Genomic DNA, 13,326 nt, shown 5'->3' on the forward strand with positions numbered 1-13,326 from the left:
TGCTGGGAACAGCTGCAGTTGCATTTATAAAGGATAGATTCAATATAACAGCTATAGAAATGTGCAATGTTTCAGAGGCTCCCAGATTAGTACTTGATTGCTGTTTCAAGTTTATTCTATAGATTGGGAAGAATACAGGATTTTAAAAGGTACGAACAAGCATCATAAATAAGCTGCTACTTGAATCAGAAATGTTTCCTTCCCCTCCCACTCTTTGCTTCCCTGACTTCTGCCTTTTACCTTCCTCCAAAAACATGGCTAATGTTGTTCCAAGGAAAATAATTACCCAAAAAACACTTTTTCTATAAATGCAGGAAAATGCCACTACAGAGTCAATTATTGAACAAAACCAGAAGGCTGCCCCGTTCCTAAAGACGTTCCTGGCTGCTGTGTTCATTTATCATAGATGTAATATCAGGTTTTTTCCCTGAATAGGACATCCCCAGCCAGGCTACCTGTGCCATTTGGAGGCTGCAGTGCGTGAGAAGTTTGGCATTTAAAAGGTTCACAGAAAAGGTTCCCCTTATCATTCCTTTGTAATAAAAAAAAAAAAGATAAACTTGTTAATATATAAATATAAAAGAATGGCAGTGGAAAATCACATCAAGCTTTGTAATAAACCAGATGGAAATCAGAGTTTTTAATGAAATGGCTGAAGAAGGAATGAAATCTTCTTTCAAAGAGGGCCCTGCTGGTTCATCCTGTCACTCTGGGTGGAAACTGTCTCTCTATACCTGCCAGGTGTTGGAAAAGGATGGTATTGTATATGCATTTATCATTACAGCTTTTTTTTTTTTGTTCTGGTCTTATTCCTGAAGACTGACTAGAGGACTGCAGTCAGCGTAGAGTGAGGAGTATAAGGTGGCACAGACTTGGAATGTATTTGGATATTTGAGAATGGTATTTTCTGATCTACCTTTTATAGAATGCAAAGAACTATGTAAGGAAGTGAGCAAACAAGCAGCCTTATTCCAGGGCCAAACAGGATGTAGGTTCTGGGAAAAGAGCTCCCAGGGCTAGAATTAAATGGGCATCAGCCCAAGGGAGGAAGAGGAGCAGGAGGGTGGTTGACAGGGAGAGGAAGGCAGGGATTTCCATCAGAATGGGAAGAAGTCATCCATGAATCTGGAATGGGTGGTAGCCCCTTTAACTTTTTATAATCAATTTTGCTTGATTCTTTTAATCCAAAATCAAATTATGATAGTGTTGGGCTCACTGGTTGGTTTGCAAGGAAGGAGACCATCCAGCTGTATCTAGGCTTCCACATTTAAATAGTTAAATTCAGTATAGAAACCTAAAAATCAGTGAGGAGGGAAGAGTTATTCCTGGCAAAAATACCTTGAGTCAGAGCAAAGCAGCACTGGACTTTATTCCTTGGGTTGACCATTTGTGCTCAGTTTTATTTCCTTTCATTTCTCCAAGTGAACTCTCAGAAAACTGATACAGTTGTGCAAAGCTTGATGCTGAGAGGCAGGTTAAGCCATGCATGAGACTTCTTGGTAAAATAAATACTCTTATCCTTAAAACTCTAATGTTTATCTCATTCTGTCTGTCACTTCACTTTCAAGGTCTCTAGAAAAGGTCTCTTTATGTGGGCATTCAGGTGAATTGAATTTATGCCACCTCATTCTAATCTTTAAATGAACATGTCAAAGGCCTTACAGGGTCTCTTTTTTACCAATGTGTTACCTTTCAGCTTAGAATTAAATCACACTGTTGTTTAATCCTGTTATTCTGATGAGCTGGAATCATAAGCCTGATATTGGTCTAAATATCACTTCAGACTGATAGGTCTAAAGTCAGCTTCAGGATGTGCAAATCAGAGTTTGAGACTTGGAGCACTAAAGGCTTGTGTTTAAAAAAAAGTGTTTTTCTTCAAATGGTTTTTAAAGAAAATGGTGTAATATCAGAAAAAAAGGAAAGATTACTCATATACTGGGCATGTTTTTACAAATTCTTTTAAAATCAATTCTGTGCATGGAAGCAAAGAAAAACAGACATGAAAAATAAAAATGAGGATAAAACAAACTCAGTAGCTATAAAAATTAATGAAGTCTTGGTAATGCCATAGCAGAGTAAACTCAAACAAGCCTTTGCCTTTTGAAAGACTGCTTTGATATTGATTTATCTAAAGAGACAGCCAAATTCAGCCCATAATGTAATTAAAATGCAATATCATATAGTGACTCAGAGGACAGATTTAAGAGTCTTTCTTTCCCTTTCTTTTCCTTCCTCCCACTGCCCCAAATAGAAAGGTGAAAGAAGTTAATTGAATCTAGAAATCTCTTATGATAAATGAAAATACAAAGAAAGTCAACTTTCCAAATCCATTGTCAGTATCAACTATAAACTGGTTCTTGGTAAGGTTTGGGATTGCCTCATTTCTGGATTAAAGAAGGTTGGAGATCAGTGGATGCAGGTAGCTCAGGTAAATATCTCCTCCTAGGCAGGGAAGATGCTTCATGCTTGTGTCTAGGTAGAAGAATCTGAGAGCTCTGCCCACTTTTATTGGAAATAGATGAAGAAAATTCCAAGGTCTGGACACTGCATCCATAATCCAGAGATGGCAGTGCCCTGGAAGGTGTGGGAATGAGAAGAGTCCCCTGTGCTTGGGTTTTACTCATCTGCCTCTGCCTGGCTCCGAGTTGCAGTGGGAGCTTTCTGGATTCCCTTCTTAGGTATCTTTCTCTTCAGTCCTGTCTAAAGAGCTCTCCTTGGCCATAAATATGGGAATTAGATCCCGGTTTGTTACTCCAGCTCTGTCGAAAATCAGCACTCAAACTAGTTTTAAAGCACCTGATTATCATGAAGCATAGTCTCAACTGGCTTGCTGAATATAAGTAATTTAGATAAAACTCTTAAGTGCCTATCTGAACACAGGATTAACTTTTTGCCCTGGGAGATAAGACCCTGAAAAATCACTGGATTTTGTTGCAATCTGGAAAACTGAGGCCAGCAGGACAGAGTTACAGCCTTGATTTTCTTTTTTCTTTTTTTTTCCCCCCCTCTTAGTTGCCAGACCAGTTGATGGGAAGCTTTGCCAGGGTCCTGCCCCGGCCACCTCCCAGGTGTGTCACCTGCCATGCCTGGCTGAGTGCGCGGTGTCTTCGTGGTCACCGTGGGGTCCCTGCCTGCCCGAGAGCTGCCAGCAGCGCCACGGAGGGAGAGGTGAGCAGGGAATGGAATATTGCCAAAAGACTGCAGAAGCAGAGGTGTCACACTGGACATTGGGAGCCTAATGTGTTTTTTTAAAAAAAAACTAATCTAACCCTGGATGAAGGTCTTGGATATGTGCAGTGGAATCTGACCTTTAAAAGCTTTTTGCCATAATTCATGTGAGAAGAAAAAGTAAAATCTTTCAAGCTGATTCAGGTCCTTTTATCCTGCACTAAACTTGTTCAGGATGATCTCTTGGGCTGGCAGCTGCCAGGCTGCCCCTCTCTGATCTCCCTGGAAGTCCTGCTGCATGCCTGGATTCCAGGACAGTGTATTGAGGTGGAGATACATCCCATGGCCCTGAAATCTGGACTCAGCTGGACCCAAGAGGTTGTACTCATTGTTATTGTTGTTCTCAATTTGGTTTAAATTCCTGGAAGAAGGATGTGCAAATGTAGTTCAACCTCCCTCATATTTTAATTGTCTTCTGTATGTGTTGAGATTCCTCGCAGAGCCTTTCCTAAGGCTCTAAGTTGCATAGATGGCTCTTGGAGTACATGTCAGGTAATGGATATTACTGTTTAGAAATTATGCTTTTCTGAAAACTGCTTAAGTATGTGAAATGATTTCAACTGGTCAAAAATTTTCAAACAAAAAGAGAAATAATAAAAAATAATAATCTCTGCAGAGGTATTTCATGTTTGAATTGTTTTGAATAATTTCTTTTTGCTCATTTGAGAACTGTGGAAGTTTGATCTGCTATATTCTCTGGGATGTTTCATTTTTCATTTTCTTCTGTTTCATGACTAAAGCATTTCCATGTGGCCTCTACTAATGCTGTGTATTTGCCCCTGCTCCAAGACTGTCAGAGGAAGAGCCCCCATGTATTTTTAAAATTTTTTTCTTAGAATTCTGTGTCATTTGCATAACAGAACTTGCTGAAAGATACTCGTGTGTTAATTCTGCATTGTATATAGCAACATGACTTTTCGTTTGATTCAGAAGGAGGTAGATTATGTAATCAATTCTATGATTATTTCTGTAACCTTTTTCTTCCACTTTACATTTGAATCTTCCGGTTTAATAGGATGTCATTTCAAAGAGGTCTGATATGCATTATGTATCAGAAAACCTTACACCTTCATAAAACAGAATACTGATTTCTTGGTAAACTGCTCTGCTGTGTCTCAAAACAATTATTTTCATTAGTGGGTTCCCAGGCAGAATATCGATGTCATTTATATCTTCAGTTCCTTAACTGTTCGTCTCTTTTTATCTTAATGCTGTTATAACATTAATATATGCATCACTGGTAAATTGCTATATCTGACATGTATATTTTTATATGTTTATGAAAGAAATGTGAAAAATGTGGGTTGCTGGATTTCTTTGCACACTCTTAGATTTTTTCATGTCTGGGCACCTACAGCTGAGTGCTGTCCCAGTCAATTCAGTTTGTAAATATTGTTCTCTTGTTTGTCTTTAAATCCACCAGCTGTAGAGGCCCCATGTAGTCCTCTTGCTACTAGATTCTTGTATGAATATTTCTTCTGTTGTGCAGTTAATTTAGCTCTGCTTTTTCCAGGCTTTAGGATGAGGCAGAGGCAAGTGATTGTGGATCCAGTGGGCACCCTGGCAGGTTGTCCTCATTTGGTGGAGTCCATTCCTTGTGAAGACGCGCGGTGTCACGAGTGGGTGGTTTCAGAGGGATCCTGTGTGACCGACCGAGGGAAATGTGGGCCTGGACACCGTGTCCTGAAGGCTGTCTGCAAGAGCAGGAAAGGTGAGCTGGGCTGTGCTCTTAAAGCCCCGTGGTTTTATGTGCCTCCTAAAATGACATTTTGTTGCAGAGCAATTCAGATTATACACAATGCCTCTTCACTGAATTTTTTTATGGGACTTTCAGCTTTTTGAGTTGACTGTTTTGCTCCTTAAAGCCTGGGGCTGATAGAACCCAGGATTTTGCCTGGAGCCTTCTGTTCCATTCTGTCCAAAAGGGGATGTCTCACCAGTACAGGTTGTGTGTTGTCATTGCTTGCCTTATTACCACAAAAGTGGGATATTTGTACTAAATCAGGGCTCTCACTGAGGTCAGCAGCTCTGTGGGCATTCAGAGTATCAATCCAGCTCCCAGAACTATTTCTATCCCCAGTTTTTAGCCTATGGTCTGAATAATTCTCTCACTGGGATAACACTGTTACAGTCATGAGCAGGGATGCTTGGTTGTGCTGCCAGAATTAATACAAGACTAAGATGTAAATTAAATGATTGTACTGAGTAATCCTTCCCTTGGCAGCAGTTTGAGACCTGCAGAGTGTTCGGTGTACAAGTTGCTAATAATGAATAACTACATTTTTATGTGACGTTTACAAACAGCCACCAAGATGTTATTTCTTGTGTATGGTTTGAACCTCAGCCAAAAGTTTCATTTCTTGATAAGGTCACTGTTGTCAGATCTTTAGATTTAATTTCATGTGGCACAATTTTGCAGTCCTTAGTCACAGCGAGACCCTGCTATCGTCTCAAAAAGTGGCAAAATTGTGCAACTTTAGAGCCTGATATTGTACATGAAATGGAGAATTCCTCTTTTACAGGGTGGTGAGACCAATCACAGGAAACAATTTCAGGGTAGTAGCAAGTAGTTAATTGGTAAATGGTTAATCTGGTGGGTTGTTCATGAGGCATTAGAACCTGGCAGAAAGAAGTAATGGCTACTTTGCCTGGAGAGCATGAGTTCTTCTGAAACATATTTAAATCTGTGTGGTTTTCTTGTTAGTTCGTGAGAAGGGGAGGGGGGGGGGGGGGGGGGGGGAGAGGAAATAAGAAATCTTCCACTGTTACAAAGTGACACAACCAGAAAGTGGAGGAGAGCAAAGAGCTCACTGAACTTTGCCTGCGTGGTCTCTGCTGATCTGTGATGGTTGTTGTGGGTCCAGGCCAGCAGGATGTGTGCAGATGGAGGCTGGCACTGCTGAGGAGCACCACGTACTTCACACTGTTAGAGCTGTGCCAGCATCCATCTCTGTGCCCCAACTTGTGCTGGGGACAGAAATCATGTTTCATGGCATGCTCATTGATCTCTGATCAAACTGTTCTCTGTGGCTATGCTCCTTCAGAAGCCAGGCCTTTGAAGTGTCCCTTCTTCACTCAACTGTGCAACAAGGTATTGGAAGTCTCACAATATCCTTTTAATTTCAATTATTTTGTGCATATTCTAGTTACCAAAAAATATATGTTGGGACACTCTTACTACCCTACCAGCCTGAGGCAAACATTGTCACTAGATGTGATCAGTGTCCACTTAAAACTGAGAAGGTTTCACCAGGAAATAACCAGGTTACCAGGCTGGTTAGAATCACTGCTTGATACTACTCTGAAGGCTTTCTGAAGTCTTAATTGTATGAGAAGTCTGGAAGTATTTCTGAAGTTGGAAAAAAAATCAAATTGTTTCTTCTTCTCTCAATTCACTAACGTAGTTGCTTTGTTCATAACCTTATTTATTTCCTTATGTAATGTTCTCTTACCTAGATTTCCTTTGCAAAAAGTAGTCTGCTTTTTTTGGATAAAAGTTGGAGTAAGTGTCAGGTTTGCTTAATGTGTTTTACCTGGAATAGCTGGTTAGTTGGCAGTAGGAGGTCAGAAGGGAGTTATGTTAAACTGAGATGTGTCATTTACAGGTGAAATAGCATACAGCCTGTCTCCATGCTTAGCACTGTACACATGTTCAGTATTCTGTGCAAGCAACAGCCCTGCTGAAAGCTACATTGTGTGCTGCTATTTTCATTTACTTAAGCATCTTTTGTAGACTTCAGCTCTAAAATCCAGTGATTTATCCAGTCATTCTGTCATCCATGCTTGGCATTATTGCTCAGTATTCCTACTGAATGCCTGAAGGGATGAAAAAAATAATTTTTTGGACCCTGTTAAATGCCAAAATCCAGTACATCATGATCTTAACAGTTCATTTGAGCCTGGAGTGTGTTGATTAGGGTACTTTGGGTTGCCTCTGTATCCCTGCTGGCGAGATGCCTTGGTTTCCATGTAAATGCCAGGCTTTGTGACGTGGTGCTGCAGTGTGCTCACTTCTCACGAGCAGCTTCTGTGCTGCTGGTGTCAGCTGTGCTGCAGAGGAGTTTGCCATCAGGCTTCTTGTCCTTTCCTGCCTTCTCCATCCTGAGTGGCTTGAATCCATGTCCTGTGCTGCCTGTGCTCAGCTGTGTAATGCTGGGCGCTCCGTGGCTCAGACACGGGAGCCTTTTCCATGTGCAGTCTGTTTGTTCACTTGCCAAAAAGAGGCTTCTGGTCACGACATTTTCTTTCTGCCATGGTGCACTGTCCATGGTGCCAGCCCATGCCGTGAGAGAGGGGGCAGGGGGTAAAGAACCTCCTTCACCAGCTGAAGCTTCCCTTTGGATCCCTCCTAGTGTGCTTTGTTTCCATGCTAAAGGGCCATCCTTTCTGGTGAAATTGTTACACTGGCCCAGGTAACTGCTGCTGGCCTGAGCTGGAGCTTGGACAACTTGGGGGCGAGTCACAGATGGGTCAAGCTCTGATTTGTGGGGCTTCTCTGAAGACTTCCCTGTCAAAACAGTATCTCTGTGTAAGGGCTTGCATGAGCTTCAATGATGAAACACTTGTGCTCAGCCTAGAGGTAAAGAAGTGGCTTTTTGTTTCTTAAATAGGTTAATCTGCAATAATGAAGTGGTTCCACAGAGCACCATACTTTGGACAGCAGGGTTTTATGTAGTAGCTGGAGTCTGTAATTTGTGATTTGCAGCACTTTAGCACAGATGAGGAGTAATGGGAAGACAATAGTAATCTCATTACTTCGTCATTATTAGATGTCTGCTCCCACCTAGGAGTGTCTCTAGTCTCTGTTAATAAGTTACTGAACATGTCCAAGATACTCTTAGTGTCTGGTCCATATCCCTGGAGTGCTTCTCTTCTGTATCAACAAAAGGTGGTAGTGTAGTAAGTCAAATTAAATTAGATAATGTGTAGAAACACAATGTGAAGTAATGCATAGAATAGAGTTCTTTTGTATGCTGCTTCTAAATAAATTTTTTCAGGATGGTTTTTCTTGTTTAGCTGGTGAAGGTCAATGGATATGTTTGGGAAAGTCCGTGAAGCCAAAAGAACAGTATAGGAAAATTGATGATTGTACTAAAAATTGCACTGTGCATGTCTTTGACTACATTGATCTATAATTCAGATAAAAGAATTTATTTGAAAGCTCTTTTTTTTATATGTACAGGCACCTCAGGAATTATTTGTGATTTTTCTCAGAGTGGTTGTTTTTGGTTGTTCAACAAGGAATTGAATAATTCCTGTTAGTAATGTGTTCTTGGGCAGATAGCTGCAATTTGATTTTGGGCAGCCTTGATTAGCAATGACAAACATTATTGTGCATTGACCAGATGAAAGGAACTCTCTGAAAACTTTCCACTTCACAAAACATGAACATGATCAAAACTTTTTCATTTTCAAAAGCAGTTGTGTAGTAGCCAAAGCATACTGTCTTTCATTTTTTATAAAAAGTGACCAAAATAATCTTTTGTGTGCTTTGTTTCTTTTGTCTTTTTAAGTGGTACAAGCACTTTGAGTGTGGTGAGTCAGGGGACATTCAGACAGCAGGGCTTGGCTCAGGGTCAGCAGGTAGAACTTCAGTCCAGACAGGAGTACTTGTCCTTCAGAGGTAATTTTGCAGTTGTTTAATTTAGATGCTACAAAATATATAAACATGCTGGGTTGAGTCCAAGGAAGGAATTTGGGCACCCATTTTATTGTCATTTTCCCATATCTGTTTTAGGCTGCATTGGTAATAGAAAATGAGATTGAAATAAGGCAAGTGTTGAGCCAGACCTTGTTTTCAGAAATGCCCATTGTGCAGCTTGTGCAGAGTAGTCATTATGGTAAGGAGTACAACCTGAGAACATACGTAAAAGCAACAATAACCATAAACTCATGAAATAACAAGTATGACTCATAAAAGTAACAATTCATTTTCCAAGCATTTTATAAATGTTTCTGACAGTGCCATAAATGAATTCTTGCCTATTAGCCCTGCTCTTGAGTAGATTGTAAAATGTTGCAATTCAGAATCATACCCACAAGTCATCAATCTATTTTACTGGAATTCCCATGTCATCATTTATTAATTTGCTTCTGCTTGTTCAGATTCCTACCAGAAGAACTATTAGTAGCTAAGAGGATTTCTCTGAGACAGTGAACAGCATGGTGTCTAAGTAATCAAATATATGAAATAAGTCATACCCAAAGGCTTAATTGTTTTAATCAGAAAATTATTAGATCAACAACAGGAATTAATGCAAAGGTCATGTGATTTTGCTGGAATCAGGCTTTTCTACTCTACTCCTGGTTAACAAATCTAGGCACGGCTCAAAAGCTGCTGAGTATTTGCCTCCCTGTACTGTCAGCTTGGGTGTCAGGGTTTCTTTGGTTTGTGGGAGTTAAAATTCATAGAATCAGCGAATGGTTTGGGTTGGAAGGGACTCTAAGGATCATCTCATTCCAATCCCCTCTGCCATGGGCAAGGATGCCCTGAGTTTGCTTGGGATCCTATCCAACCCAGCAATCCTAACTTGTTATAAATGGTGTCTTCATTTTAAGGACAGTTTTTATAACAGTGCTGATTAATCTCTCTGTTCCTCATGCACGCACAGTTCAGGCAGTGCCAGGGAGATGCAGGTGCTGAGCCCAGAGGGGCCCAGGGTGCTGCTGACTCTCTCCCCCTGCAGCACCCAAAGGACTGTCACTCTATCCTCAGCACCTTCTGTCTCACCTGGTGCTCTCAGGCACCCTGGGCTGTCTGTGCATCCTTCCCAGCTGATAAATGAGTAACACCTGGCAGGTCTCAGGACTCGCAGCTGGGGGGGCTGAACCTCCCTGCTATGGACCATCTGCCAAAGGGGATTTTATTCCAGTTTATAAATAAAACACTGCTGCCAGAGGGGTTCTGGCAATACTGCTGAGGGGAACTTCAGCACAGCAGTTTTGTTTTATTCTCCTGTGCCATCTCTTTGGGTCTAGGCAGTTGCAATCTAGAACCTGGCACTTGCCAAGAAGATAAGAGGATTTTTGTTTTTCAGTGTTATTAAGTTCATTGAAAAAGTTTGGGTTGTAATACATCTGTTTCCAGGTTTCTGTTCCATCAGCCAGCTTTATTTGTAAAACTGGGGAATAGTATTTCAGAGACAAAGTGTTTTCTTTCAGCATTTCTTAGATTAAATGATTAATGCTTTGGGTTTTGTTTTAGTAAATGAACTAGTCTTAAAACTAAAAATACAAAATATTTTTAAAAGAAGTTATTAGCAAAAGCAAAACATTCCTTTCAAATTAAACAAACATTTCACCCTACCTTGAATTTACTTTTTTCTTAAATTTTCCCCAGTCCAGTCTCTCTTCAATTCTACTTTAAACATTAGTTTTTTCTTCCTTTTCCCTTTCCTCTTTTTTTTTTTTTTTTTTTTCCTTTTTGTTGGTTCAGTGCCCAAACAGAAATCCATTATTCACACAATTCAATTGCCAGAACAGACACTGAAATCCTGTTGGAATTGAAGTGAGGAGTAAAAGGAAGTAAGGTAATCAAAGCAATGTTAGTTTAAGATCCAATATTACGTTCTGCCAGGGGCTGACAGTGAAGCGCTGCACTTGGAGAAGTGTGCTGCTACTACTTCTACTTTGGAGGTAGGATATCAACAGTGGTGTGCTCAGCTGCCTGTCTGTGCTTCCAGGTCAGTCCCACAGTCCCTGTGGTCCCCAGGAGTGCCTGTGATCCCTGCTCTGCTCAGTGCAGAGCATCCCCTCCAGCTGAGCCTGAATCCTGCAGGAGGAAGGGGCTGCAAGGGCACAGGACAGCTGCTTTTCTTCCTCCTTCAGGGCATGAGGGAAGCAGCCACCTGACCAGTCCTATTTTAACACAAGTCATGGAATCTCTTAGGTAGGAGAAGGCCTCTTAGAGTACAATCTCAACAAAGCCAAGTTCTTTCCTGGGTAGAGTTAATGATTTTTTCATTTTGCAATGAGTTGACAATATAAAATTTGCAGATTCTGTTTAATTTCTCAGAGGAAAGATTTTCTATGTTCAATTCACTGAAACTAAGTTTGAAATAAGTTCTTTCCTCTTAGTTTCTGAATGTATCTCACCATACCCCATCACTGGAGCTGCTGATCCCAAACCAGTGTGTTTTCCTGACTTTTAGAAACACAGATTCTAAAAGGCAACAAGCAAAGCTTTCTAGCAATTACGTAAGATTCATATTTCTCAATTAGCAGCCATGGAGGAAGAAGGATTCTGCAGTGTAGTAGCAGGGCTGAGTATTATGAGTGTTTGAGGAATCCTGAAGGATGATGTGTGAGTTGTTCACTAGATTTGGGACCTGTGTTTCTTGTAGTCATAAAGATTGATGTTCTCTTTGAGCAGGCTGATTGTTAAAGAGCAGGTGGAATGGATTTAGTTACCTCCATCAAGTCTTACCTCCCAGCAGCTGGTACCATACCAAATATTTGATGTCTCCTGCTGGTAACATTAAAAAACTCAAAATTCAGATTATGCCCTGCTGTAGAGATGGTGCACAAACAATGTGAGGACACTCACTGCCATGTTCAGGAGAATTTACTGTCTTTGAATCCTCTGCTGAAATTGATGTCTTCAAAAGAAGCAGAAGATCAGCTTCAGGTTAATTTTAAGGTAAGCCACAGGAAAGTCAGAGCTTTCTCTGCTTAGTCACACTTTAACAGTTTTACTTCATTCAAGATTATAGCAAACATGTGGCCCACCAGCCAAGGAAGATAAAAATGGAAAAGTCTCTAAATGATTGTTGTAGTAGCTATGTGTGTGCAAATAACTGTGTTGCAGTCAGGGATATTTCTCTAAAGTACAGGCTCAAATATCTAATGCTGGATAGGTGGAAGGTTGCGGGCTGGAATTGTGAGGTTAAACTCGAGCATACTCTGATTTATTTTCTTTATCTTTGAATGCAAATATGTTGCATGATTGCCAGCTAATCTGTGGCTATGCTTTTCCGAGGGCTGGTGGTGTGTCTTGTGTCAGTCACCCAGAAGGCAGCTACAGTTGGTACCCAGTGGTAATTTCAGCTCCTCATATTGGGCTGATGGAGAAGCAGTGGAGTTTATCAGGAAAAAAGCCAGCTTTCATCCTTCCTGTGCTGTCAGTATAAGGTATTACAGGCACCTGTGAACTTACTGTTTTTCTGTGCCAGCTAAATGTGAGCTTGTGGTCAGTGCAGAATGCCCTCAAATGAATTGCTATGCAAAACCATGATTCTTTTCAGCATCTAGTGCTCCTTTTTGATACCCTCTGTCTCCAAAAGATGTTTCACAAGACTTCAGAGCAGTGCTAAAATGATGAGGGCAGAGTCTGCTTCTTTCCTATGGCTGTTTCAGCAGAGAGGAGATGGATTTTCAAATACCCAGCTCCCACTTGCACTGAGAGGGAGCAACAGGTGCTGATGTTTTTTTAAAAATTAACCTGAGCTTCAAACACTTGTAGGTTAGGAACAAAGGGTCGAGGTGGCCCTCTCAGAAATGGGAGCTATAACATTAAGAAAAATATAAACATCAGCTAATATGGCAAGATCCATACTACCCTTTCTGTTTTAAATGTTAAGGAATAAGTTTGACCTGTGTTGATCTGAGCTTGTGGTAAAGGTTACCTAAAGAGCAGGGGGGTGTGTGTGACCTGTAGGTCTGTCACTTTGGTGCAAGTGCTTTGAAGAAACTTCATGGAAAGATTAGTATTTATGTACCAGGCTAGTGCATATATATATAGTTTAAAACTCTTTTTAATAATCTGCTTTTAATGTCTAGGCAGCCTTTATTGAGTTTGATGCTTTCTAACCTTTTGATTATGAGATTGAAATAAGGTTCTTGTATTGTTTTTTGTAACTGCTGAAGTGTTTACAGATAATTCTTTAAGTCTAGGAAAGAAATGGTATAGTAGTTTTATTTGGTTTTGTCTGTATTGTAGACAAAATCCCCAAGTTGTTTCAGTACAAAACTAGAAAAATCCCTGTAAAGTACCATCAGGAATTCCTGTTTTCTCAGTGAAATGAAGCACAAAATACCTGCTTGGCTGTTTTCTTTAAACTAATCAGAACTTCACATACATGTAGTTCATATTCTTTTTGG

General features: G+C 40.5%; 1 protein-coding gene across 1 annotated transcript in view; it reads left to right on the plus strand.

Moving 5' to 3' along the window:
- Positions 1-13,326, plus strand: part of THSD7B (thrombospondin type 1 domain containing 7B) — a 241,494-nt gene that overhangs the window by 73,796 nt on the left and 154,372 nt on the right. The window contains exons 5-6 of the mRNA XM_062498438.1: positions 3,013-3,168; positions 4,742-4,939. Of these exons, the coding sequence (XP_062354422.1) occupies positions 3,013-3,168; positions 4,742-4,939 (354 nt within the window). The remainder of the gene's footprint in view (positions 1-3,012; positions 3,169-4,741; positions 4,940-13,326) is intronic.

The sequence above is a fragment of the Cinclus cinclus genome, chromosome 9, assembly GCF_963662255.1.
Source record: "Cinclus cinclus chromosome 9, bCinCin1.1, whole genome shotgun sequence".
Taxonomy (NCBI): Eukaryota; Metazoa; Chordata; class Aves; order Passeriformes; family Cinclidae; genus Cinclus; species Cinclus cinclus.